Source organism: Phyllostomus discolor, chromosome 4, assembly GCF_004126475.2.
Source record: "Phyllostomus discolor isolate MPI-MPIP mPhyDis1 chromosome 4, mPhyDis1.pri.v3, whole genome shotgun sequence".
NCBI lineage: Eukaryota > Metazoa > Chordata > Mammalia > Chiroptera > Phyllostomidae > Phyllostomus > Phyllostomus discolor.
This window is the reverse complement of record NC_040906.2, coordinates 46,057,389-46,085,138: the sequence shown is the minus strand read 5'-3', so window position 1 is coordinate 46,085,138 and position 27,750 is coordinate 46,057,389. Positions and strand designations below refer to the sequence as shown.

The window sequence follows — 27,750 nt, the reverse complement described above, 5'->3', positions numbered from 1 at the left end:
TGGTCTGAATAAGATGAAGAGAAGTGGAAAGTTAAGATAAAAATCTTTCCTTGACTTGCTAAGCTCCAGGGTAAACAAAGCCCTCCTTTTACAAATATGGAATGAAAAGCAAGGAGAAACTCACAATCTTGTGCTAAATTCCTGGTGAGAACTCAGAATCCCTGACTTTCAGTTGCCATCACAAATCATACAATATTTAGAGTTGGGGAGTGGACACTTTGGTCAAAGAGAGTGACAAAATTAATCTCCATTGTGCTGTTGTACATACAGTATCTCATTTGACCTCTAAGCTATTAGCTCCATATATATTACCTCATACAATCCTAATTATACAAGCCTAACCTCTTAACTGCATGAGGGCAGCAGACTGACCATTTTGTTTAATACTATATCACTTCAGTATAGCATAGTGCCCAACACACAGTAGACTTTCAAAAACATTCATTTAGGTTGAGTGAATAAATGGGGTAGTTGTCAATTAAGCTTGACAACTACCTCATTTAATAGGTAATATTATTTCTACTTTAGAGTTTAGAACACTGAAGTTGGAAATAGGAAGTAAGTTGTCCAAGCTCACACAATTCAGTGGCAAAACTGTTGAACATAATCTGATGTTACTTTTCATTATATATTTACATGTAAGATTTCTACAATAGAAGAAAAGCTCTTTGAGGGCAGGAATCACATTGTCCTTCCTGTTCCACATGGTATGTCTAGCTTCTTGCTCAGAGCCTGGCACAAAGCTGATGCACAATAAATAGTATTTCTCTGTTTGAGTTCATAGCAATCCAAGTTTTAGCAGCCAGGACTTAGGACTTGAACATTCAAGCAGCTTGGCTCCTGGACTACTTTCTGTTTTATTCCTTTCACTTCATTCTGATGCCAATGCCATATCCAGTCCTTATTTCTGTATTTTCGCTAGTTTTCTGATGACCTCTCCTCAAAACCCAATTTAGAAGTCAGTAAGCACTTCCTACTTTGCTTGCACATTACAGATTTCTCCTAGTTTCACAGCTGAGTAATCTACCCTTCCTGCCCTCATACTCCCAGGGGTGCTTGTGGAGTTGAGCAGATCAACAGAAGGGGTTGGCTCCAGTTTTAGCTCTGTTACCATTGGCTATTCCACAGGCCTCAATTTCCTCATCTCAATTTTCTCAACAAATGAAGCTGGAATTCCACCTTAGTTCTGTCTTACAGTTGTCCTCTGTTGAGCTTGTGACCAAGATGGCAAGTTTTGGATAAGAATCCTTGGCCTGTGAGAGTGGGGTAAAGCCAGAGCTGGAAAAGCCTGTGCACAGAAGAGGCTGTTCTGACCCTAGGGTATGAAGATTGCACACCTGATGTTTGGGCCTCAGTTCCTGGGGAATGAAGGCCTGGACTGGGTTAGGCTCCCCCGTGCCGCCAGGGGGCGCTGCAGGCTGATCCCCAGAAGCCGGGAGCCTGTAGGGCCGGACAGCGCCAGACTCTTCCGCCTTCCGGAAGCCAGCAGCGGACCTGCAACGGCTGTAGGTGTACAGCCGCGGAAGGCAGGAGGGCTGAAGGGTACCCGGGCCTGGCTCCGGCCTCTGGGTGCAGCACCATGGACGAAGCAGGCAGCTGTACAAGCGGCGGAGGCTTCCGCCCGGGCGTGGACAGCCTAGACGAGCCGCCCAACAGCCGCATCTTCCTGGTGATCAGCAAGTACACGCCTGAGTCCGTACTGAGGGAGCGCTTCTCACCGTTTGGTGAGATCCAGGATATCTGGGTGGTGCGGGACAAGCACACGAAGGAATCCAAGGGCATCGCTTTCGTCAAGTTCGCGCGTAGTTCGCAGGCCTGTAGGGCCATGGAGGAGATGCATGGCCGGTGCCTCGGCCCCAACGACACCAAACCTATCAAGGTGCGGATGCCCGGGTCCGGTACCCGCGGGGACAGTGTCTGGGGGTGGGGAAGGGTGTCTCAGGCCTCCCTTCCTCCACAGCTCTGCCAGGGTCAGGCGGTGGTAGTGTGTCTGGTGCCGGGAGCAGACTAGGCAGCCCTTGGCAGTCTGGGGGCGAGAGGAGAGGAGGGTGGCCTGGGAACGGGTTTTCAGAACCCGCCCGTGAGCCTGCACGGTGCGTGCAAGGTTTGGAGGGGCGTGGAAGGAATATCCGCCCTCGGGTCAGCCAGGCAGCAGCTGCGGCGACTCGGGTGCAGAAGTGCTGTGGCCAGGCCAGCCCCACCCCCACTTCCACTGTTTTGGAACTTTGTGTTCCTTGCCCAGCTCTGGCTCTGGCCTGCTTGAGCACTTCTTTGACCCTCTTCTCTCGGAATAAACCCCTCCCTGCAGCCCCGTCTACCGTCGGGAAAAGAGACCATGCTTTCCACAGTGATGTATGGGGTTTTACAACTTGATAAAAGTACATTAAGCTGTGGCCCTCTGGTGTTGGGCATTTTCCCACTACCTGCCAAGTGTATATGATACTGAAGTGCAGGTGTTTAGATTGCTACCTTTACATATTCAGTACATCTTTACGATTTTGAAAACTATTTTAAACACTCCCTATTTATGAAGGTATTAATAACATATGTTTTGTTACTGCTACTTTTCTTTGAAAGCAGACCAAAGTAAACTTCCTTGAGAGAATCAAGTCATTGTGATGGTAGTGTAGTTGTAATTAAATGCTTCTTTTGTATATTTAGTTCACCCTGGTGGTATTTATATTGCCTCTACTCTTGTCTGTACAATTAAGAGAACAGACACAAGTCAGAAAGGCTAATTTTGAGGGTTATATGACTTAATCTATACACTTACCACAGTGCCTGGTACAATGTAAGGCCTCGGTATATCCTTAGATGTCACTCCTTACTTGCTGTGAACTCAACTTGGCCTAATCCTGAGAATCGAGGAGTTGCTTAAACTCTACCCTTCACCTTTGTGGCAGAGATAGTTGCTATATATGTAATTTTGTTGTAGCTTTCCACAAAATTCTCTTTTCCCTCAAATTTTTTTCACTTTTTCCCACTTACTACAGAAAACTGAGAATAATATTATAAATAAAGGTTTATATAAATGAAAGACTCAGAGATATTTCAATCTCTGCAGGGCTTTCCTTTACCTCCACATGCAAACAAGAAGGAGCCTGGGACTGCACCAGCAGCCCAGCAGACAGTAGACATTCTTTCTCCTCCCACCTCTCTGGCCCTTTGAAATGATGACAACAGCTCATCAACAAAATTAATTGTAAGGCCACAGCATATACTAGATCAAAGGTTTGCTAACTCATTTTCTACAGGGCCAGACGGTAAATAATTTAGGCGTTGTGTGCTACATGCTGTCTCTGTCACATACTCTGTTTTAATGGCCCTTTAAAAATGTGAAAACAACCTGGCTGACATAGCTCAGCAGATTGAGTGCGGGCTGCGAACCAAAGTGTCAGAAGTTCGATTCCCAGCTAGGGTATATGCCTGGGTTGCAGGCCATAACCCCCAGCAACCGCACATTGATGTTTCTCCCTCTCTATCTCCCTCCCTTCCCTCTCTAAAAATAAAATAAATAAAGTCTTTTAAAAAAACGTAAAAACAATTCTTAGATCATTGGCTATAGAAAAACAGAAGGCTACAGGTTGCTGACTCCTGCACTGGATGTCAGCAACCTGTAGCGTTCTGTTTTTACTAGATGAGTAATTTTCATCTCCTTCCAATTATGATTTTAGCGAAAAGGGTTTTTATACTTCTGAGAGTCACGTAAGCAAAGAGGTTGGAACCAAAAACAGGCTCCACTTTAGAAACCTATAGGCCCCCCTTCATTATATTTATGCAAGAGAAGTAAACTTCCCAACATTGAAATATGTCTTCCCTTTTAGCCACAGAGAAACTAAATTATTTCCATAAATAATTAAAGTTTAAAATCTCTTTTTCACATTTTTGCCCACTGATTCTCAGCCAGAGGGTCGTTTTACCACAGTGTCCAGCTGGACAGTGAAAGTTCTTTCTTCAGCAGCTGCAGCTTGAGCTGTCTTCCACTGCAATGTAGTTTTGGTGTCTTTTGTTTCTCAGCGTTCCCAGTTAAATTAATTCAGCATTAATTTTTCTCATGTACTTTGCTTTTGCAAAGTTCCAAACAAATCTATCTACAAAACAAATTAGAAAATTACAGCACCAGGCCTACAGCCAGAAAAGATTGTCCAAGTAAAAGTCATTTTGTGACCAGCTACATTATCTAGAGGAAAGGGGTAAACCTAGAGACTGGAAGAGAAAAATCTTGGGTTTTAGCTTTGTAAGAGTGTCTCTTAGTTAGAGCCCATAGTCCGTGAATGTAAAATCTTAGGATAAATCATCCATTGGGTTATTAATTATATATGTGGTCTACTTATATACTATCGCCTTTGTCAGATATTTGAAACATTCTAGTCTGCTAAAATTTAGAAATTTGTGATCTGACAGCAGCTTCAGTCTCAAATCTTACATGGGATTTCTTCCCCCGCCCCCTGTCTTCCCATATACTTAAAGGCTCCCTGTTGACTATCCGTTAGTGATTCACCCACTAGATTAACTTTACAGTGGGCCATTTCTGTATTATTCAGTGTTACTAATTTTTCATGCATTGCTTGACATACAGTGGGCATAAAGTGTAAATTTATTGAAACTGGATGTAGACTGTACCTAGGGACATAGCTCTAGCTGTGTTTTGTAAGCAAGATTCTACACTTCTATGACAGCCATTTTGCAAGCAAAGATAATAACCTTTTCAAATATTCCTACAGTTGCATGGCTTTATAAGTTCTGAGTTCTTTTATTTGCTACCTCTTAACCTACATTTCCACAAGTCCAGGTTTTGTCATTCTTGAATGACATACAGCAAATGATGTCCACCCCCCCCTTTAAAAAAGAAATCCTCAAAAGCCCTTGTGTGCTACTTTATATTAATTTTATTACTTTTCTTCAAATTATAAAAGATAAAACCATTAAAATTATGCTTATAGCTCTATAAACAAATCCACAATCCTGTTGAGAGATTTTAACATTCCTCTAGAATAATATAAAACCAAAACAACTTTACAAAGTAAATAAAAGCAATGCACAATTAAGTGTCATTTCATGGATGATGATGTATCAATAAAACTAAATTGCCAATAGTAGAAAAAGAGCCTCAAGTTATTCTGTGCATTTTCTTGATAGCGTAAGTTATTTGCTTGGTCACTGAGATGGTCCATAGTTTGGTTGTATTACCTCTTTTTTTAAAAAGATTAATAACAGAAAAAAGTTTAAAAAATATGACCATCTAGAATTAAACCCAACTATGTCAAAGACCACATTAAACAAGTGTACTAAACACTCCAAGTAAAAGGCAGAGATTATCAGGATTTGAAAAAGAATAAACTAAATGCTATTTACAAGAGACTATATAAAAATACAAAGTGGTTGAAAGTAAAAGAAACAGCCGGTGTGGTATCAGGCAAAATGGTCTTCAACAGAAGAGGAATGTTAACAGTTATAAAAAAATACTAGTCAAAAAGTACATAATCCCTACGTGTTCAATAATAGCTTCAAAATGCACAAAGCATTATTTGATAGAACTAAAAGAAGATAAATTCATGATCAGATTTTTATACACTCTTTGTAGTATCTGATAGGACAAATGGATGAAATTAGTAGATAGGAACATAATAACTATCAATCGACTATAAATTGACATTTATTGAATGCTACCCAACAACTGCAGAGTGTACATTCTTTTTCAGTGCACTCACTATTGCTTTTGGCAAACCACAATCTGAAAGGAAAAATATATTTGGAAAAAAACAGTGCAGAGATTGGCATTAGCTCATATAAAAAGTCACTGCAATGAATATTGCTTCAAAACATCTTTTATGGGACCTTATTACATTGCATTTAACCTAACATGAACCTCATAATAGTAATGAATTAAATATATTTATAGAAAACAACTGATTTTTTCACATTATTTTATGGGTTTTGTTTGTTTCTTAGGTTTTTATTGCTCAGTCCAGGTCATCTGGAAGTCACCGGGATGTTGAAGATGAAGAACTTACAAGAATCTTTGTTATGATACCAAAGTCCTACACAGAAGAAGATCTACGAGAAAAATTTAAGGTACTTAACAGTTAGCGTCTGAGATAACTCATAATCCTAAATTGGTTGTACAGTTGCTAAATCTGAAGTGTTGTGTGAGTTAGATCATTAGATTGGTGGTGGGGAATTAAATAACTTTTTAAGTTGGTCTCTTTCCATCTGGTGTTTAAGTATTAAGCCTATAATAAGTTAACTTTAACTTAAAGAATATATAAAAACTGGAAAATATTAATAGTAATGTTTCCCCCCACCTCAGTTCACAGCAAGTGAACTATAAAGCATATAATAAGCAAGACTGAAAAACAAGTAGTAAAAAGTAATTTTCAAACTTCCTCTGTCCTACTCCAGTTGAGGGTTGAATAAAATACTTCAGACATGACAGATACCAGAAAAGTATATTTCATACTTCCTCCAATAATAAGAATAAGTTTTTACCTTATATATTTATAAATTATCTTTCTGAGTGAACAAATAGGACATTTTTATTTAAATAGTAATTAAGTTGCTAATTGGTTACACAAGAATTTTATGAAATAAATAATAAATACTAAGAATTTATATCCCATATTTCTTCTAACATTTAAAAAATAAACAGCACACCCTGGCTGGCGTAGCTCAGTGGATTGAGCGTGGGCTGCAAACCAAAGCATTGTAGGTTCAATTCCCAGTCAGGGCACATGCCTGGGTTGCAGGCCACGGCCTCCAGCAACCGCACATTGATGTTTCTCTCTCTCTTCCCTCTCGAAAAATAAATAAATAAAATCTTTAAAAAATAAATAAATAAAAATAAAAAATAAACATCACATATTTCTCATATAAAGTACTAACTTTCTGAGCCAACCAATGTGTTTTAGAGATATACTTTGGGGGTCTGTTTTTCAAAAGAATATACAACCATTTATGCACCTGTTAGAAGGCAGACAAATAATTACAGTCAGTGTTTGTGGGTGTGCAGTGTGTCCCAGACCCTATACAAACACCTTAGGTGTATTAGTTCATTTGGCCTTTCCATTGACCCCGTGAGATCAGCACAGCTTTGTCCCATTTAACAGACAAAGAGACAGGCACAGAGAGGGTAACTAAAACGTCCAGTTAAGAAGTGGCAGAGCCAAGATTTGGATCTGGAAGGTTCAATTCCAAAGCTTCTGTTCTTAACCACTAATGAGCAAGACTTGGGAGCTCTTCAGACCATGTAGAAATGATTTCTCTAAGGCCCAGCTTCCTTGTCTGTGACTTAAACACTGCAATGTATATATGCGTATTTGTATATATGTATTTTTTCTTGACAGATTGTTGTAACAATAAGATAGTATATGCAGAGCAAATGCTCACTAAATATTTCCATTATTTTGGTTATGTTATTATTTGTTTATATCACTATTATGGTTATTTTTCTAGTTCCTCATTAGTTTGTGACATTGTGAACCTATTGTTAAAAGTGGCTGTAAATTCTAATTTCTTTTTGGCAAATAGGAAGTACAAATAATTTTTAAGTTCTGAAGTAATCTGTTCTGTTACTAATTTTGACTCCTCTGAGATCATTTCTTCTAACTCTCCTAGGTGTACGGAGACATTGAGTACTGCAGCATTATTAAGAACAAGGTCACTGGAGAAAGTAAAGGTCTGGGCTATGTTCGATACCTAAAGCCATCACAAGCTGCCCAAGCAATAGAAAACTGTGACCGAAGTAAGTATGCATTTGTTTAACATTGTTAAACACTTTAAAAAATTTCTAATTATTTTCAGTAAATGAATCTAATACTGGTTTTGGCTAACACCCTTACCAGCTAATTTAATTTTAGCGATGGGTGTTTAAATGTATATAGCCCTCAAATGCAAATTATTTAGATAGATAATTAAGCTTCCATTGAGGCACCATCTTGAAAAATTATGAGCAACTGTAATAACTTAATAAGTGTTATTGCCATATTTTGGTTATTTTTTCTATAAATTTTTTAAGTACCTACTTTAGAATATTAAGTATTTAGAAATTGACATACCCTTTCAGATTTTTAAAAATATGTTCTTTATATTTCAAACTCTTTTAATAAGTTTTCTTTAATATCTGTTCATATTTGGCCTAGACCCTAAATAGAATTTAGTTTACTAACATATAGGTTAAGGATAGGATTTATGAGGTTTGGTAACATAGGTAAGTAAATATACATTAGATTAATTTCAAACTAGGGCGACATTAATTAGATATTCTGCAGTTGCTGGTATAATCATGGGGAATAAGCCAAAGAGAATTTTCCTTGTTGTCGTACTTCTAGATATATTGACCTTTAGAAATGAGGTCTACAGTCATCAAATTAGTGGATTTCAGGATATTATGAAAATCTACATATACTAAGAAAAATTATTATTAACTAGTGAATTCTTAGATAACCCTAAGGTGTACACACCAAAATTTTCTCTTAAGAGCCTTCTAAATTTCTCAATCAGTCAACATTAATTGAGTACCTTTGGTATGTCCATTAGTAGCTTAAGGCATACAACAAAATATAAAGCAGTCTTGCCATTTAAGAAATGTATAGCTATATTGTATAGCCAAGATCTAATAAACAGAAAATAGTTAAAAGAGTAATATAATTTTTTAAAGGTTCTTTGAAAACAGAATATGTCTTATTTGTGTTTCTGTCACCCCATGTAGCTAGTACAGTAATTGAACCCTCAATAAAAATGTATTGGCCCTGGCTTGGTGTGGCTCAGTGGCTTGAATGGCGGCCTGCAAACTGAAAGGTCACCAGTTCGATTCCCTGTTGGGGCACGTGCCTGGGTTTCACACCAGGTCCCCAGTTGGGGGTGTGTGAGAGGCACCAACTGATTTTTCTCTCACACATCAATGTCTCTCTTTCTGTCTTTCTCTCTTCCCCTCTCTCCAAAAATAAATAAATAAAATCTGTTTAAAAATTTATTGGGAACTTATTCAAAGATACTTCTATTGATAGTAGCCTCAATAACAATTTGCCAAATGAAAAAAAATATTCAAAAGTGTGTAGTATAGTCTATCAGTGGTGAAAAGCAAGTGCACTGAATGAACATGGGAGTGCATTGGAGGCAGGAGTTGCATCTGGTGTGGAGTAGGCAGTACGGAAGGTGAGAGCAGCATTAGCAGAGGCACAGAGGCAGATATAAATGTGTCTTTGCTTAGTACCATGAAAGGCAGCCATCTGATTAAAGCATAATATTTCTGCTGAGATATAGGACAGATAACTAGATATGCTGGAACCATGTACGAGAGGTTATGAAGAGTTCAGGTTTGGCCCACATTTAGATTCCCTTGTATATTGTTTTAAAAGGATAAAAATAATAAAAACTATTTTAGTACAGATGAGCTAACCACCATATCGAGGATGGATTTCCAGGGAATGAATTCAGATGGGCTGAAATTCTTTTTGGAGCCGCGGAGTAACACACGAACTTTCTTCCTTGAAACATACCCATATTCACATATATGCATAAACATTTTGTTTAAAGTCTCAGAGGGTTTATGGAACCTTCCCACCTTCTGAAACTAATTCTTGGACCCCCTATTTAAAATCCTGGATCCACAGGCAAAAAGACCAGTTGAAGAGTTCTTGTAATTATTTGAAGAGAATCTAAATGAAAAGCAGAGGCAGAGAAGTTAAAGCGAAACATAACATATTCTAAGTGTATTTCAGAGAAAAAATCTTGATGGCCATTTGAATGTGAAGAAGCCTTATAGGATTTTGATGTTGAGGCACTTGGGAGAATGGTGATGTCATCTGTAGTAGGGGGAGATTAGCAAAAATAGCATAGAACTGTTGCTCTGTCATGTCGACATTGACCTGTAATTTGGGATTCTTACTGTTTCTTATTTGACCTTTTTTTTTTAATCTTTCAAAAAGCAGAGAAGTAGGTCTGGTGGAGATGGCCATTGTGTAGATTTTGTTTTATACAATTATATTTCTAAAGCTAAGTCAAGCACTAGCAATCAGGTATATTTGCAAGTATGTCAACTTTGCTATGAAGCTTGAAATTGATGGATTCTCTTTTCAGGTTTTAGGGCAATCTTGGCTGAACCCAAAAATAAAGCATCTGAATCCTCAGAACAAGATTATTATAATAATATGAGGCAGGAGACTTTAGGACATGAACCTAGAGTAAATATGTTTCCATTTGGTAAGTGGGCGACCTTTGCTTTATAGTGTAAGCAGTGTATACAATCTGAATTGAGAAAAATACCTGTTTATTAGCAGTCTATAAATATCACTTAGTGAATAAAAGTCATACTGTAGAGTTCGTTTTAAGTTTGTCATGACTTCTTACGTCCTTTATACTTACCACTTATTTTAACTACTTCCAATTATAGCTTTATATGGTTAGTTATGCTTTTTCTGAATATTAAACTATGTCACTGCTACTTTTTTGGGTGAGCTGCTACCTCTACACAGCTGACCAAAAAAATGTGAAAGACATATACAGGTAACTCCTCAGCATTGAATCTTAAAGTTCTCTCCGTAAGCTGCGGTTACTTTAAAATTAGAGCAAAAGAAAGGAGAGGAGTGACAAAAGTAGAAGCTGGGAAAAGGGGGAAATGAGTGATGAAAGTGAGGGCTGCGCATGTTACTCGGCACAGATGTTCCTTGAGCTGAAACACTTGCCAGATCTGGCGGTTTCGCGTACTGAACATTTTCCTGTGAAGTTAGACTACACATTTCTGCTGATGTTCCTGTGTTGGGGCCTGGGGAACAGGGAATGGTTGTCTGTTTTCTTGTCATTGGTGTCTTTCGATAGTGCTGGTGACCAAGAGCATTCTACAAAATACAGTGCCTTGGTTCAGTGTAATGGACTCACTGAAAGTTCATTCTGTTTTCTAGTACCTAAAATGTTAAGTGAATTCTTGGATGGATAGAAATTTAAAGGTTTATTTTTTTCTCTGTTGTTCAAGAGCAACCATCTGAATTTTCAAATTTTGACAAGAATGACAACAGAGGCCAGGAAGCTATCTCCAAACGCCTGTCGGTGGTGTCCAGGGTGCCTTTCACTGAAGAGCAGCTTTTTAGCATTTTTGATATAGTACCAGGATTGGAATATTGTGAAGTTCAACGAGATCCTTATTCAAATTATGGTAAAATAATGTCTGTGTTATTTTTAAGTATGTGTTTTGTTAAAATGGCTTTTCTCCAATGACACTTTATATGTAAGATACTGTTTGTGTGACAGTTTTCCTTTTTTATCCATGTTAAACTTTTAAATACAGTGATACCTTAATAAGCCCTTGGGAATATATCTTGTTTATACTGAGTTATTTTTTTTTAATATTTTAACTCCCATACAGTAGAGCATTTTCTGTTTCTGGTTGTACAACAAAAATACCTCAGAATACTGTCTGTCTGTCTGTCTGTCTCTCTCTCTCTCTCTCTCTCCTCTCTCTCTTCTTGGTTAATGGCAGGTAAAGTTATAAAACCCATAAAATGTCATCCTCATCCCTAAGTCTCTTTTTCTTAAACTTTATACTTTGAAATAAAAACTTCTTTCCTTCATTTCAAGTACCTGTTTCTTCCAACTTTGTAATAGAAGCAGTGCTCTAACATCAGCCATTTGAACCTTCAACTAGTTAATTGATTAAACCTGTTATCTAATGTTAGCTTAATCTATCTTTGTAATTGTTAAGCCTTTAGATTTGTAAAGGCTTTTTTTAAAGGGAGGGATTAACCTTAAATTATGATGTTCATACTTTTACCAAAATCTGGCTTATACTTTGCTTTGTAGGAACACAGCTGTTACACACAAACGTAAGAGAACTTTGTTTTCTGATACATTTGTTTCTGTATTTACTGGCTGTATGATATTTGGGCATTTCTGCATTGTTTCATTTTTGTGGCAACAAAGGCCTTTAAGTATTCAATCTACTTTAGTTTTAACTCCTGTATATTCTCTACCTTTGTTTTAGGTCATGGTGTGGTTCAGTATTTTAATGTAGCATCAGCTATTTATGCAAAATACAAGTTACATGGATTTCAGTACCCTCCTGGAAATCGGATAGGTGTTTCCTTCATTGATGATGGGAGTAATGCAACAGAGTAAGTACCATTCCAGAAGTGTCTGAGCCAAGCTTTAGGTGTACATGATTATGACATGAAGAATAAACATAGAAAACAATTGACCTCTCAGGTGAGGAGGCCACACAAAACAAGTTACTGTTAAGAGACTGCGTATTTCTGGGTTTCTGTAAATTATCAGTTATTATCTCTAGTCTCCTTAGAAAAATGGCAACGCAGATGGTAGCTGCCCAGCTTGCATCAATGGTGTGGAATAACCCAAGTCAGCAGCAATTTCTGGTAAGTAGGTAAGAATTTCCCCTTTGTAATACATCCATAGGGTATAAGCTAATTGGGGCCTTTGTTTATTACCTATGTAAGAAAGTTTTCTGAGCTACAGTGAAAGCCCTGTAGGTGCCATGATACACATCTCTTCAGATCTTAGCTAAAGATCCCTAAAGTGCAGTTTTTCTTTTTCTCATTTTGTTCCTAACTTTTCGACAGCAGTTTGGAGGAAGTTCTGGATCACAGTTGTCCCAAATCCAGACAGATGTTGTGCTTCCACCATGCAAAAAAAAGGCCCCTCCTGAAACTCCGGTGAAAGAAAGACTTTTTATCGTGTTCAATCCTCATCCTTTACCTTTAGATGTTCTAGAAGATATATTCTGGTAAGATTTCAAATCCACAGTTACATTTTATAATATAATTGCATTATATTATACCAGTAATTTAAGCACTCTCACCATCTTGAAACTTCTTAAATCTAGTACCTATCAGATAGAGATGATTTCTTCTGTGGTTTTAAAAAAAACTCTTTATTGATAACACCTTTTAAACTATATGATCATTTTCATTGCTATCGTTCACATATCCTAAGTTTCCACACAGAATTAATTTCCTATCATTTTGTTTTGAAGGCATTAAAAACCCTTAGTATTGTTTTGAAAAGTTGCCTACGTAGAATTGACAAGTAATTTGTTTCTTGATAGAAGATACATTTGCATATACTTGTCTAAATTCTTCTCACATATTTTTTCCATTGTGGTTGTAATGTAGATGAACAGAGTTCACTAAGCATCTTCTATTTTGTCAGCACTCTGTTAGATCCTGGAGGATTTCATAATTACTCACTTGAGTACACAATTACTTGATTGTGTGGAAGAATATGCAATTGAAAAAGAGGGAAGGCTCTTCTTTATTTCTGTTTTTATTTTTTTAATTATATTTTATTGATTATGCTATTACTGTTGTCCCAATTTTTCCCCCTTTGTCTCCCTCTGCCAAGCATCCCCTTCTCCCTCAGTTGGTCCCCACACACACTATTGTTCTTGTGCATGGCTTATGCACGTAAGTTCTTTGGCTACTCCGTTACCTTTACTGTCCTATACATCCCCATGAATATTCTGTAACTACCTAGCAGTGCTGCTTAATTTCTTCACCTCTTCACCCATTCCTCTACACACATCTCTCATCTGGCAACCATCAAAACACTCTCTGTATCCATGATTCTGTCTCTATCCTTCTTGTTTGCTTAGTTTGTTTTTTAGATTCAGTTGTTGGTAAGTATGTATTTATTTTATTGGGTTCGTTTGCATAAGAATTCAGGTAAAGCTCATTACTCATAGCCAGGAAGTGTAAGGATCAAACAATAGGTAACAAGGAAGTCTGAGGGCCTATTTTGAGTCAGGGTCAAAAAGCTGTAAAAAACTTTAAGGAACAAACTTACTTCTTCCTTGGACCCTTATCATTCAATTGAGAGCATTCTAAACAAAGCAGGTTTCACAGGACTTTACATATTCTTCCTTAGGCCTGATCACCCAGGGAACCCGCCCTTTCCAGCACAGGGCTGCACCACCCTGTCATTGTTTCAGGCTTAGGTGGAGCAAGGGAACTAAGGCAGCCAAGAGATTAGGAGATTTTCTCACAGACAATGAGGACTCAGGCTTTGTCAAAGCTGAGGGGCAAGGGTCCATCACCCCCTTTTGCTGTAGCCCCCAAAGTCCTTCCTTGGGGGCCTCCCACATGATTGTACCTGTCTTAGGTCATTCCCCCTTGGGGAATCTTACCCGTCATTGGCTAACTGACCAAGCATTGGGGGCAGGGCAGGGTGAAGTAAAAGGAGCAGAAGCCGCACTCCTGCCAGGGAGATAAGCTTTTGTCTCCTTGGTGGTTTATGGTCCAAGGTCATTCCCTCAGCCTTAGCCTTGGCGGGGGTTACAGCTTCTGATACCAGGCAGGGCGGTTCCCAACAGGAAAGCTCTTTATCTGTTCCTGTATCCTAAATGATAGCTTTGCTGGGTAGAGCAATCTTTTTTCTTTTTCTTTTTCTTTTTTTTAAGATTTTATTTATTTATTTATTTATTTTTAGAGAGAGAGGAAGGGAGGGAGAAATATCAATGTGTGGTTGCCTCTCACATGGCCCCCCACTGGGGACCTGGCCCACAACTCTGGCATGTGCCCTGACCCTTTGGTTGCCAGGCCTGCGCTCAGTCCACTGAGCTACACCAGCCAGGGCCTGGGTAGAGGAATCTTGGCTGTAGGTCCTTGCATTTCATGACTTTGAATATTTCTTGCCAATCCCTTCTACCCTACGAAGTTTCTTTTGAGAAATCAGCTGACAGTCTTATGGGAACTCCCCTGTAGGGAACTAATTGCTTTTCTCTTACTGCTTTTAAGATTCTCTCTTTATGTTTAACCTTTGTCATTTTAATTATGACGTGTCTTGGTGTGGACCTCTTTACATCATCTTGTTTTGGAATCTCTGTGCTTCCTGGACGCATATCTATTTCCTTCACCAAATTAGGGCAGTTTTCTTTCATTATTTTTTCTATAGGTTTCCAATTATCCAATAAGTTTACTATTTCTTGCTATTTCTCTTCTCCTTCCAGTACACCTATGATTTGAATGTTGGTATATTAGAAGTTGTCCCAGAGGCTGCTTAGACTGTGCTCTGGGTTCTTTTTTCTTCTTGTTGCTCTGATTGGTTGTTTTTTGCTTCCTTATGTTCCAAATCATTGATTTGATTCTCAGCTTCATCTACTCTACCGTTGTTTCCCTGTAAATTGTTATTTTAATTAGTGTATACTTTGTTTCTCACTGGATCTTTTTTTATGCTGCTGAGGTCCTCACTAAGTTTTTTGAGCATCCTTATAACCAGTGTTTTGAACTCTGCATCTGATAAATTTCTTATCTCCATTTTGTTTAGTGCTTTTTCTAGAGTTTTGTTCTGTCCTTTCATTTGGGCCATGTTTCTTTGTCTCCACATTTTGGCAACCTCCCTGTGTCTATTTCTGTGTATTAGATAGAGCTGCTATGATCCTCTGTCTTGGTAGCATGACCTAAGGTAGTAGGTGTCCAGTAGGGTCCAGTGCACAGCCTCCCCTAAGCCATATTCTTGAGGTGCACCCTTCATGTAGGCTGAGTATACCATCTTCTTGTAGTTAAGCCTGATTTGCTATTGGCAGGTCAATGGGAGGGATTTACCCAGGCCAGTCAGCTGCAAGGACTAGCTATGACTATTGACCACCAACCTCCATCCTCCATGGAAGATCAGCTGTGCAGGGATAGGGTGGTGGTGCTCCAATTTAATCTGTAGCTGTCTACTTGGAGTGCTGGCCCTGGGTTTTCCAGGTGGTACAGGCCAAGGTGAACCCCCACCTCTTTTCTGCCCTGGGGCCACCCTGCATGAGCTGTAAAGCAATCTGAGATGTCTCCTACTTGTGCTGGGCTTGGAGATTCCCAGGGGAAGCCAACTGTGAATCTAGGCTGGCTGCAGCTAGTGCCAGGCCTGGAGCCACTTAGCAAGAGGTATAGCAGCTACAGGCTCTCTGTTTCTTGTTTGTTAGGCTTTAGGAAGTTGTGAAGCATGAGCTGTGGAAAAGCCCCTGTTAATTGCTTGGGTGGACCCGCAGGTTGGGTGGAACAGAATCACTCCAGGATATCACCAGCGTAGGGAAAACAGTGTTAGCCAAATTGATGGAACCTCAGATATGGCACCTGCCTGCCTACTCTGTGGCTCTGTGGGAGGAGGGCTAGAAGAGGGACAGTGGCCTCTGCTTGCCTTTTCTGTCTGAGAGAAAGCTGTTATCTAGCTCCCACCTTGATGCCAGTCACTTCAGTTCCGCCCGTATGCCACTGGTGCCTTTCAAGCTACTGCCCCTGTGCTGGAGCTCAGAGGGACTGAGCCTGAATAAATCCATGTGTGGCTTCTTTAAGGAGAACTGCTCGGGACTCCAGAAGTTTCTTCCACTAACTCAGTGCCCTCTAGTTTTTTCAACCAGAAGTTATGCAGACAATCTGCCTGGCACTGGATCCCTGGGCTAGGAGTCCAGGTGCAGGGCTGGGACTCCTTGCTGCTGAGATACCCCTTCGGAACTTTTACTCACCACACGTGGATGTGGAACTAGCTCGTTCCACATGTCTGCCCCTCCTACCAGTCTGGATGGATCTGGCTTTTTTTTTAATTCCGTAGTTGTCAGAGTTCTGTTCAACTCAATTTCTGACGGTTCTGAATGATGGTTCTGTATTTCAGTTGTAATTTTCATGTGGCTGTTTAGGATGCGAGCTGTGCTTACCTATGCTGCCATTTTGACCATAAGTCAGTCCTATTTGGTTTTTATTACAACTCCTTCCATAACTTTTTCTTTTTCCCTTTTGCCTTTCAACATTGTTAGAGAATTGGAAAGATAGATAGGAATCTTACTAAAGAGCTGTACGAGCTCTGGCTCGTGTGGCTTAGTGGACTGGGCATTCTGTCACAAACTGAAAGGTTGTTGGTTCAAGTCCCAGGCAGGGCACATACCTGGGTAGCCCAGTTCGGTGTGTGCAAGGGGCTACTGATCGATGTTTCTCTCCCTCTCTCTCTCACTTTCTTCCCCTCTCTCTAAAAATAAAGAAATAAAAAAATAAAGAAAATTAAAGAGCTGCTCAAAATATCAGATATGTGGTTCAAGTATTTTGACTTTTATTTAACTGATTGATTTAGCTTGTTTTTTGAACCTGTCCTCTGTTCAGGGTAGACACTGTGCTAAGTGCTAGAGACATCATATGAACAAAATATTCTATGATAAACAAGACACAATAGTTGTCTTCTTAGAGATAACCTTATTTAGGCGACAGAGAAGTAAACAGGAAATTACAGCCTTATGAGATTGGTGCCATGAAAGGAATGGACAGGCTATGAAGTATAAAAGAGGGGCAGCTACCTTGGAAGACTCCTTGAAAGAAGCAAGGTATCATGGAGACCTGTAGGATATTTTAATCTGGGAAGAAAGTTGAGGGCCTGGGTGGTTACCCTGCCAGAGAGAATGTGAGAGGAGGTCATTGGAATACGGACTTTGAGACTGGGAGGGAAGATAACGCTGGAGCGAACAGGTCCCTTCCAGAACAGCTCACAGGGTTTCTTAGAGAGTTTGTCTTAACCTGGAGGCAACGAGCAGCTGCCAAAGGGATTTTTAGGGAGGAAATGATATTTATGTTTTAGAAAGATTACTCAAGATATGGTGGGGGATGGATAGAAGAGGGACACACCCAGGGGTCAGGGAAGCTAGTGAGAAAGATACACTCTAAGGAAAAGATAATGATGGTCTTCAAGAGGAAAGAAGCCTGAGAGAGAATGAAGGGAAACTGACTGAGAGGGAGGTGTTTAAGAAGACCTCATGGGAGGTAGGAAATGGGGAGACAGGTGAAAAAGAAGTTCAGAATGGACCCCGACTTTAACACCCCAGCAGCAATATTTATTAACGTCAGCTGATTTTTTTTTTTTTTACTTTGTTTCAGTCGTTTTGGTAACCTGATTGAAGTTTACCTTGTGTCGGGAAAAAATGTGGGGTATGCCAAGTATGCAGATAGAATAAGTGCTAATGATGCAATTAATACTTTACACGGAAAGATCCTGAACGGAGTCAGACTTAAAGTTATGCTGGCAGATTCCCCAAGAGAAGAGTCTAACAAACGACAGAGAACTTACTGATTTTTGAGGTAAGTCCTTTTTAATCTGAATTATAAAACATATTGACTAAATAGTATAACAGGAGGAATATGTATAGTAAGTACTTTAATTAGGAGTTAGTTTTTTTCTAGTGATTCAGAAGTTGTCAATTAAAAGCACTGTGACTTACAACTTCATTGATAAAACCATGGTTCAGGTTAATTTTACAAAATATTTTTAAACTTAAACTTTTTAAACTTAAAATGGTTTTGATGTTTACTAGAAGAATGTTTTTGCCCTTCTATAACATAAAATCAGATCTCCGTTTGGAAAATTAATTACTTTTTGGTTTGTGAATGTCTTAGATATAAGAATTAGACTTTTTACTATGTGCTTTAATAAACTTAAAGTTGAAATAATTTTAAAAACGTTTAACTTGAAGACTTAATGCCTTGAGTTATGAACTGAGGTAATTTATAACAGTCTTTATAAAGAATGTTTTGACTTCCCACTCATAAAATGCCTTAGACTCAATATCAAATGATAGACCTTTGAATTTAAAAGTTGGTGTTTTTCTGGACTTATATTTGTGAGTTGTGCTTTAAAACTACACATTCAGAAAATATTCTCATGTGCATATATGTATTAAAACAAACTAACTGACAATTTACCAACAACTCTTGCTTATTACAACTAATGATATATGCAGCCATATAAATTCCATTTCTTTTATTAGTTTTTAAAAATCAAACTTAAGACTCTTTTTCTATGACAGTTCATATCTTCATGGTTTCAGGAAACATTCTTACAAATTTAGAAATGTTCAATTCTTTCACATTTTTATTCTATAAATAAATGCTGAGTTTCAGGGGAAGCTGAGTGTTTCCCTGTTCTCACACAGACCAACTCCCCACGTCCACTGCTGGTCAGATGGTAGCAGCTGGCAAGCACTTTGATTCAGTTTAAAGTTACTGGCTTGTGTGCAATTTTCTTTTCACTTCAGGTTTTCTTTCTGATCTGTTATGAGAACTAACATGTGTCAGAATGAACTGTCTCAGGCCTTACTGCTGATAACCCCTCCTTTAGTAGAGCAAGTTAACTCATTAGTTACGCCTTCCTAAAAGGCAGTGGACAGTAGGAAGTGTCCCTTGGGCACACTGTTAGTAATCCTAATTTAGAAATGTTTTCAAATTTTTTTTAATTACAAAACCACTCCAATTGTTTCATGCAATGTAGAAATTTTAAATTGCCAGTGACAAAGAATCAGCAAGTCTTTCTTATAACAAAGTGTTTTTTTGTGTTTACAAATAAAATGTCAAGAACTGAATTCTGTTTAGACAAGCTATCTTCTAAAATAGCATGAAAAATATGTTCATTCATGTCTGTGAATATTTTAACATATAGGTAGCAATCCTTTTATTCAAAGAATATTGTCATCAGAAATTTCTGAATATCAAAAAATATATAAATCATGTGGGTAAGCCTTTCCCAACAATTATTTATATAGCATGGAGAATACTGGACGAAATCAGAAGGTCTGGGTTCAAATTCCAGCTCTGACACTTAACTAACTGTGATTGGGCCAATCTCCACTTTCCTGAGGCTGACTTTTTTTTAATGGAGTTATTGAGAGGAAATGAGTCAGCAAAATTCCTTATAAAATGTTTAAAAATGTTTTTCAAGTGTGAGCCGAACTGTTGCATTAGTTACTGAAGTGAAACCTTTGAGATGTCATCTCTCAATGATCAAAAACTAAAAGTTTAGTGATGCAGAACTACCTTGTGGTCAGCTGGTGCTCTGAGAACGGAACTCCGTAGTGCCACGTGGTCCCCCTGTCGCAGTGGTGCGCATCCATCCAGGCCCCGCATTAGAGGGAAGTGCGTGTTTTTCAGGATGACTAGTCACAACGTGTACATCTGTCATTGTTTTCCTTGGCGAGCTATTTATCTGTACACAGTGAGGGCAGAGATAGGGAGGATTAGATTAATGAAATCCAAGAGGGCACAAACAATTGCTCGTGAAGGCTGGTTCCTTTTGTCTGTGAGGACTAAACCTAGGTTAACGTGAGCCACACCCAGGAAATAGGAGAAGCAGCCGGTCTAAGAATATGACTTTAAAGTAGTAAAACGCTATTTTGAGATGAGGCTGTTGTACAAAATATGTTATTTCTATTTGAGGAAAATAAAAATTTTAGTATGTGAGAGCATTCTGAATCTATATTAATTTACAGCATTTCCCCCCAGAAATTCAGTATGTGCTTGCATCATCCTTCCAGGTAAGTGGGGTTTTGCTTATTTGGGGGCATCTGTGACTAAGTGAGCAGATGACATTGGTTATATTGAAATAAGGAACAATTCCTAGCATTTTAGGAATACTATGTACAACAGCTGTTTCCTTTCAGGTGATGATTTTCATACTTGTGTTGTGCTCTTTCTGCAGAACAAAGACTAAATAATGACATAATCCTCAGCTGACTGACTGAAAATGTGACTGGACGCACTCCCTGTGGACAGTTGACAGCTTTTTTTTTCATATGTCTGATAGTCTGTGCACACCATTGTTTGTCTGGGGAGCAGGAATTGTCGACATGTGTTTTTAATGCACACATCAATGCTAAAACTAATATAGTAGTTGTTTCTTAGAGCCATATGTTGTTATGTGTAGCAGAAATAAAGTTTTCTTTGCTTAACTAAATCATGCCTTATTTATGTGAAAGGTGAGAATGAAAATTTAACAGATAGTGTTTAGAATCTGACTAAATGACATATTTCATTGATTCTGAGATGCACATTTTTCCACTTCTGAAATTGGAAACGTCTTGATTGTCGATTGTGTACCAAGTGTAATTGACAGCCTTTTTTCCTTTCATAGTAGAACATAAAGATGCTTCTTTCAATCAGCTGCATCTTAGATTCCATAAAATATGGTCATTGTAACTCAGTCTACACATGAAGATTGGCTACTTACACTTACTCTAAGGCAAGAGTCAAGCACATATAATTAGAAATATTTTTGTACAGTATTTTTATAGTTAAACCAAAATTTGTTGGTAATTTTATAAAGATGCTTTAAGATTATAGAGCAACAGTGATAAAAAAATGAAACTGTTGATGATACGGGTTTTTTTGATGATAAGCTTAACTGTTACTGGCTTTTGAGAGGACATTTTCCCTTTATAAATACAGAAATGTAATAGCCACTTAAAAATACGACATGTAAGCAATTTTTGGAACAGACTATGATAGGAAGAATAGCCATTTCAGGAAATAAAAATTAGGAACCTCCTCTGCTTATGTTTTGAAAGTGAAAGAAAAAAATTGTTTAGCAGTTCCTATAGTGAATTCTGTGTATCAAAAAAGTTATATCTAACTCATGAACTCAGCCCCTTTTAAAAACGACATAAATGGTATGCAGTTTTTAATCATCACTTAATTACCTCATTATGCTTCTAACATCTTCAATTAAACTAAAACTAGTGAGAGATTAAATTCACTGAACATAATAGTGTTTCATACTTGGGCCTCTCTCTATTAAAAAATTTTAAATTCTCCTTTTAAATCAGTAATTTTAGTAAATTTAGATAAGGAAATTTTGTCTTATCTTCCCAGGCAAGACTTACTGTATAAGAATTGAACCAAGTATCTTTCTGTGAGCCAAAGCACATATTTTTAAAAAGAAAGCAAATGCTGTCTTTATAAATGGAAAACCTAGGTGAGAAGAGCTGAGGATTAATTACTGGCAGATAGATTTATTCACCCAGAACTCATTTGCTACATACACTGTTCCATTCTTACATATTGGGATTAAATTGTGCCCTACAGGTTATCTGGGTCTACCACTCAAGTGATGCCTGAATTCCCACTGCCCCCTCCCCAAATATTCCTACCAGGTGGTTAATCTAAACGGTGCAAAAGCAGGGAGCTCCCTACCTCCTGCCTGAGACCATTACATCTTTGAGTAACCCTCAAAATTAACATAAAATATGATTCCCTGTAATTTTCGCCTCTTAGTCTTTAAGTTTTTCACTGAGCCATGTAGAGAAGTTGAATCTTCCTCTTGATAGCTATCATATTCCCTTCAGCCCTCCAAATTTTGTGTTCATATTAAACAACCCCAGTTTCTCCATCCTACATTTAAGATCAAGCAGCCAATTCCAGCAAACAGTTTCGGTTTCCATCAGGTGCCTCACTCAGGTTTATTTCCTCAAGTCTTTCATATAAATTCTTAAGGAATTGAATGTCATCAGCTAAATGTTTTCTTCTCAAATGAATTTGGATATGAGCATAATACATAAATATTTAGATACTCTGTATATGTCAGTTACTAAAATGCTAACGGGTTTTTTATGTAAAGTGCTAACATAGGATTTTTATGAAGTATGTCTTCAATTTAGAAAGAAAGCTAAACAAGTTAATTTCTCTTTTAAATAGGTGGTTCAAATAATAAATAACATTTTAAATAAATCCTGTTCAAAACTCTCCTGTGAGTTCATTACGGTCGTTTACAGATGCTGAAAGCAGCCATCAAATTTCCTGCTTCTAGAACATCATGTCCCATCATGTTCTTTGAAATAAATACTAGTGACATGGGAGAAGTCAATGTCTTCTTTAGGAAAGAAATTTTCAAGTCAAGTGTATTTAGAAAATGTTCAGTTATTTTTAGTTCCACAAGTTTTTGACCATGAAACTTCTTAGAGCCTTTCATACGCTATTGAACACCATCACTGTTATCTCCAAAAAAGAACTGTTGTTTGCACTTTCATAGTTTGCTTTTTGCACTGAGAACTGTATTTTCAGAGATATACTATTAATAAGGCACTGGTATTCCAAAAAATATATTTTAAGAAAAATTCTTTTAAAATATATACTGCTTTTATTTATATGGTATGTTGTGGTTTTATATACAAGTTTTTTTTTTTTTACTTTATTTTACCCTAGATAAAATGTTAGTGCAAAATATTAAGGAAATTTTTACTCTGAAATTTTAGCTTTCTCTGATTTTTGTTCTCTTTTCATTGGGAACCTACTAAATATTAATGAACCAAAAGAAAATAGAGATTTTACCAGTTGTGGTGATACCATTGCCACTCAAGAACTGGAGAGTAGTGGTTCTTAAGTTGTGGTGTCCACAAGGATCACCTCAGATGTTTGCTTAAAACACAGCTACATTGATGCAGGTTTGGGGTGGGTTTTTCAACAAGCTTCCTGGGTGATTCTGATAAGGCAGTCAATGGCATTGACTTTGCAGCATACTGGCCTAAAGGGATTCCACATTTGGACCTTAGCATAGGCTGTCGTAAGACATTGAGAAGTTTCCAAGTCTTTCTACTTTGGGCATGTCTACAGTTAAACATCCGTTTCCCCTCAGTTTAAAATGGGTACATGTGAATTGCAACAAGAAATTGAAAAACACAGCAGTCTCACAAATAGCAAAATTTTAGGCCAGCTTTTTCATGTTAGTAAATATTTTTTATTATAAAGAATGGTAATTGTTTGCTTTATGCCATTCAAAGCTCTACTTAATTTTATTTTTTTTTATTTATACTTATTTTGAAGTGAATCATGTTAATTATCAGATTTTGGCTCCAAAAAAACTATGTAGGTGTACATCATTCTTTTTAAGTGACAAAGAAGCATGAATGTAATGTCAATATCATCAGTGTCTGAAAAACTGAACCAGAATAATTACAAGGGTACAGAAATATATACATATATGTGAATATTTTTGCAATTAAAGTGAATGCTCTTTTAAAATGAATGCTTTTTTGGTACACCCAAAAACTGGTTGATTGTAGGTGCACATTAACTTTTAGTAACTTCTTTATCAATGTGTAAAACTAAAAATCAGTGAGGGCAACAATAAATAAAATATTTGTATAGCCTTTTCACAGAGAATGCATGCAAGTTTTATTTCTTCCATATGTGGATGGTAAGAGCTATTAAAAATCATAGCAATTATTTTGACACTTCAGTGAGGAGAAAACATAAAGGTCATCCTTATTACATAAGCGCTCCCATTTTAATATCTGAATTCTAATGAATGGATTGCATTATTTCCTTTTCTAGAAACAGTAACTCAAGAACACATGGATCCTGGGAACTGAAGGTATGGTATTGCTAGGGGTTCAGATAGAAATATTTAGTTAAAATATGAAGTTGGCAGTTCATTCATTACAATGACCATGTTGAATTTATTTAAGATGAAAAGACTTTTCGTCAGGAGAATATGCAGGTCTCACTGGACTGTGAGAAAGTCACCAGGTACTATGAAAATCCATTCGAGTGATTATTACAGGAAAAGGAAGTCCTGTGACTGTCATATGTGAATTGCAGCCAATGTCTAGATATCAGGGTCCACATGAGCTCGCTAATGTGCAAGCCGACCAAGGCTGCAACTGAGGCAGCCTAGACTCTGCCTTTCTGACCTTAATGCTGCAGAAGTGGTGCAAGGAAACCTCATGAGATTATTTGGAAAATTATTTGTATTTGAGATACAGAAATCAAACTGAAAAGGCATGTACTGTTTTCCACAGAAATTGGGAAAATTATTGAGCACAGTAGGATAACCAAAGGGCTACTCAGAGATACTTATATGAATCTGCACTGTGAATTTTCCTGCCTCTACTTCTATTTCTGATTTTGGAGATAAATGATGTTACCACTGATTTTCTTGCTCACTATTATCACTTTCCAGCATTAATAATATGTATGTTACAGCATTCTTTAGCACAGTTTTTAGGGATTTTTGTTTGTTTAATCTGTTACTCTTTGTTTTTTTAATGCTAAAAGAAGAGAATTAAAGTTATCTACTTTAAAGTAACTAAAGTCATCTAATTTATTGGAAAATATGATATATAAAATTACATACATTTTTTCATCGACAAAGTTTGTCATATTGGATTCTGAAGATAGGCTTTGCATCTCTATAGTATTGATCCATTGGCACAAAAGACTTTCTTCCTATTCCATATTTGTACATTAGTAACTTAAGAAATCTTAAGTGCCAATGTGTCATTTGGTGGAAGGTAGAGACAGAGGTCACAGTTGGTTAGCTGACTGACTTTAGGAAGAATCTACAATAGTTGCTGAGAGAACTGGGACTGGCTGACCTGCTTTAGCAGTGTCAAAATTGGACCAAGAATGGCCAAAAAAAAAAAGAAGAAGAAGAAGAAGAGAGGGAGAGTGTATACTTGGATAAATAGCATCCATATTTGCGCCGTTATCACAAACTCCCACCAAGGCACCATCTCTGCTCAGTCCTTTCACTAGAAACTCTTAACAGGGTTTATTTGCTACCATTTTAACTCTAAATCTGGGATTTATAGGCACTGCAGTATAGTCCCATCTTGCACCAGCCCAGTCTTATTTCACTGCAATAACTCAGTTATTTTACAAAAAAAAAAAAGTAGATCTTTGTATCAATCTGAAAGATTAGCAATGTGCCTGGAACACCCAACTTCTACTTAAATGACTTTCAGTTCCTTGTAATATAGGAATGTATCATGTCTTCTAGATTTTGTTGATACAATTTCTCCAAGGGCAAGTTTTACATATGATACTAACACTGCCTTTTTGTACCTGTCTTCTCACGTAGAAAATAAAAGAGATAATAAAGGCAGTGTAAATAACAAACACTTTCAATCCTCCTCCTAATTTTCTGTAAAAACACCCATGAAAACATACAACTAAAGATCATTCATAGAAACTTGGGTAAGACTAGAGAAAACTATAAGGAATTTTTACTAAATACGGCAGTAATGGCTAGATATTCTTTTAAGTGGCTGACTCAAATTTCACATTGAAGCAACTTTTTGGTAAAGCAAGATGCTACCTTAGCTTCCCATCGTTTGAGACCTTGGACAACCATTGAGAGGCCGACCAGAAGAGGCTTCATTCTGCATCCGGTTGGTGGCACTGATGCTGGGCTATCTTGGAGCTTTTCTTTAACCAGGAGAACCACAAGTGGTATTCACCTGGGCAGAGGGGTCATCAAAGATCCCCCCCTCTAACCAGAAGAGTAGGGCTGAATTACAAATGCAGGATAAGTGATCAGAAAAGATCTTTTGGCTTCTGCCCATTGGCAGTTTAGAATTCTTACAGCAGGAGTTAAAATTAAAACATTAAGTATTTTTTCCAACCTATGTCCTAAGAACTTTGGTCTTACTGCAAGGAAATTCCTCTACCCTAAGCCTAGATCTGAGGGACCTCTTTGGGTTTCCTGGAGGCACGAAATGAGTCTAACATTTCTAACCATCTGCTCGATATTACATCAGCACTTGAGTGGACTGCTAAAGAGCCAAAAGCAACCCTCAGTTACAGAGTCTGCCAATTCTGTAATTGGCCTAGCTAAATCTATTCTCATTGAGAAATGAGCAGCTAAATGGATAAACGATTTCACAAAAGATTTGAACCAGCACTTCACAAAGAGCCAAGAAGGAATCACAAGTGGGTTTTTTGCAGGTGGGGGATCATTTGTAGGAGGGTTCGGAGGAAGGAGGGATTGAGTTAAATTACTAATCCTTTGCAAAGAAATTAAAACCTGTTACTTTGACAATTAAGTTTAAGGGTCTTTTTAAAATTTGTTAAAAGTTCAGTCACATTATCAAGAATATGCACATTACAACTACAGTAATTTACTCTTACACTAAGAGCAGCAAAAATAAAAATATTGGCAATACCAAGAGTTAGTGAGGTGTGGGACAACAGGCACTCGCACAAACTGGTGAAGGTCTCGACCGCTTTGGAAATGTTTGACAAATACCTACTAATACTGAAACAAGTCTGCCCTCGACTGGGTGATTTCACTTCTAAGCATATATCAACAGAGATAAGAACATGAGTACCCCCCAAATACATACAAGGTTGTTCTTAGCATTCATAATTGCCTCAAAGTGGAAAGAACCCATTAACAGAATACATATAAGATATAGGACATATTTGTAAAATAAGGAAACTTCTTTGAGCTAACTCTTGCTACATGTAGCAATTTTGATGAATCTCATAAATGTGATGTTGACAAAGGAAACCAGACAACAAAAGAAAATAAACATTTAGGCAGAATGCAGCAGGGAGGGGCCACCAAAAGGGCTTATGGTGCGTGTTGGTAATCTTTCTTGACCAGCATGGTGACAACTGTTAGCTTTTTGAGCTGTATTTTTTATGGTTTATGCATTTTTTGTGTTTATCTTATAGTGCTCCAGTTAAGTTTTTTTTTCTTAATGAGTTAAGCAGAATCAACACAAGGCGCGAGGGACAGTTCTGCAGTGTGAGAAGAGCAATCTCCTGAGGCATTTAAAGGCCTTGCATGAGGCAGATTAGAGCTGCCTTTGTCAGTGTTATGTATTGCTCTTAATAAGCTTTCCTTTAGGGATTCTGCAGCTTAAATCGTAATAAACCAAGAATGCCAGAGTAAAAGTTAAGAAGCACCCTTAGATGAACATAACACTTAAAGGTACAGATTTTAAAGGCTGATTACAAAGATCCTTTGCATAATAGGTGTTCCCAAACAAGATAACAAAGCAAACAAACAGTAGTTTTACCAGAAGAAACCTCAATCTAAAAAAAAAAAAGGCTCCAGTCTGAAGTCTCTTCACATTAAATGCCCACTGGAATGGAGCAGTATCCCCAGTGTTTTGTAGTTTAGGATTTCTCCACTCATCCAAAAGTGAAGATCACAAACATTCTGTGACTTGAAACACACTACTCATTTGCTCTGGATAGAAAACATTACTTGAATGTACCCACTGTACTAGCAAATGAA

General features: G+C 37.8%; 1 protein-coding gene across 7 annotated transcripts; it reads left to right on the top strand.

Annotated features, from left to right (window-relative positions):
- Positions 1 to 1,471: 1,471 nt before the first annotated feature.
- On the top strand, positions 1,472 to 25,380 carry RBM45 (RNA binding motif protein 45). 7 transcript variants are annotated; one of them, XR_004902595.1, is made up of 11 exons: positions 1,472 to 1,879; positions 5,953 to 6,075; positions 7,615 to 7,741; positions 10,078 to 10,200; positions 10,970 to 11,149; positions 11,975 to 12,104; positions 12,278 to 12,362; positions 12,567 to 12,730; positions 17,841 to 18,041; positions 20,222 to 20,266; positions 24,057 to 25,380. XR_004902595.1 is itself a non-coding variant. In XM_036023251.1 (11 exons), exons 1-9 carry the CDS (start codon positions 1,580 to 1,582, stop codon positions 18,031 to 18,033), a joined length of 1,425 nt encoding a protein of 474 aa, XP_035879144.1. In that variant the 5' UTR covers positions 1,472 to 1,579; the 3' UTR covers positions 18,034 to 18,041; positions 20,235 to 20,266; positions 24,057 to 25,380. The 7 variants fall into 7 exon arrangements, 5 of the variants coding, with proteins under 5 accessions (XP_035879144.1, XP_035879143.1, XP_035879145.1 ...); XR_004902594.1 differs by lacking the exon at positions 24,057 to 25,380 and adding an exon at positions 20,431 to 20,685; XM_036023251.1 differs by having other exon boundaries at positions 20,235 to 20,266.
- The last annotated feature ends 2,370 nt before the right edge of the window (positions 25,381 to 27,750 follow it).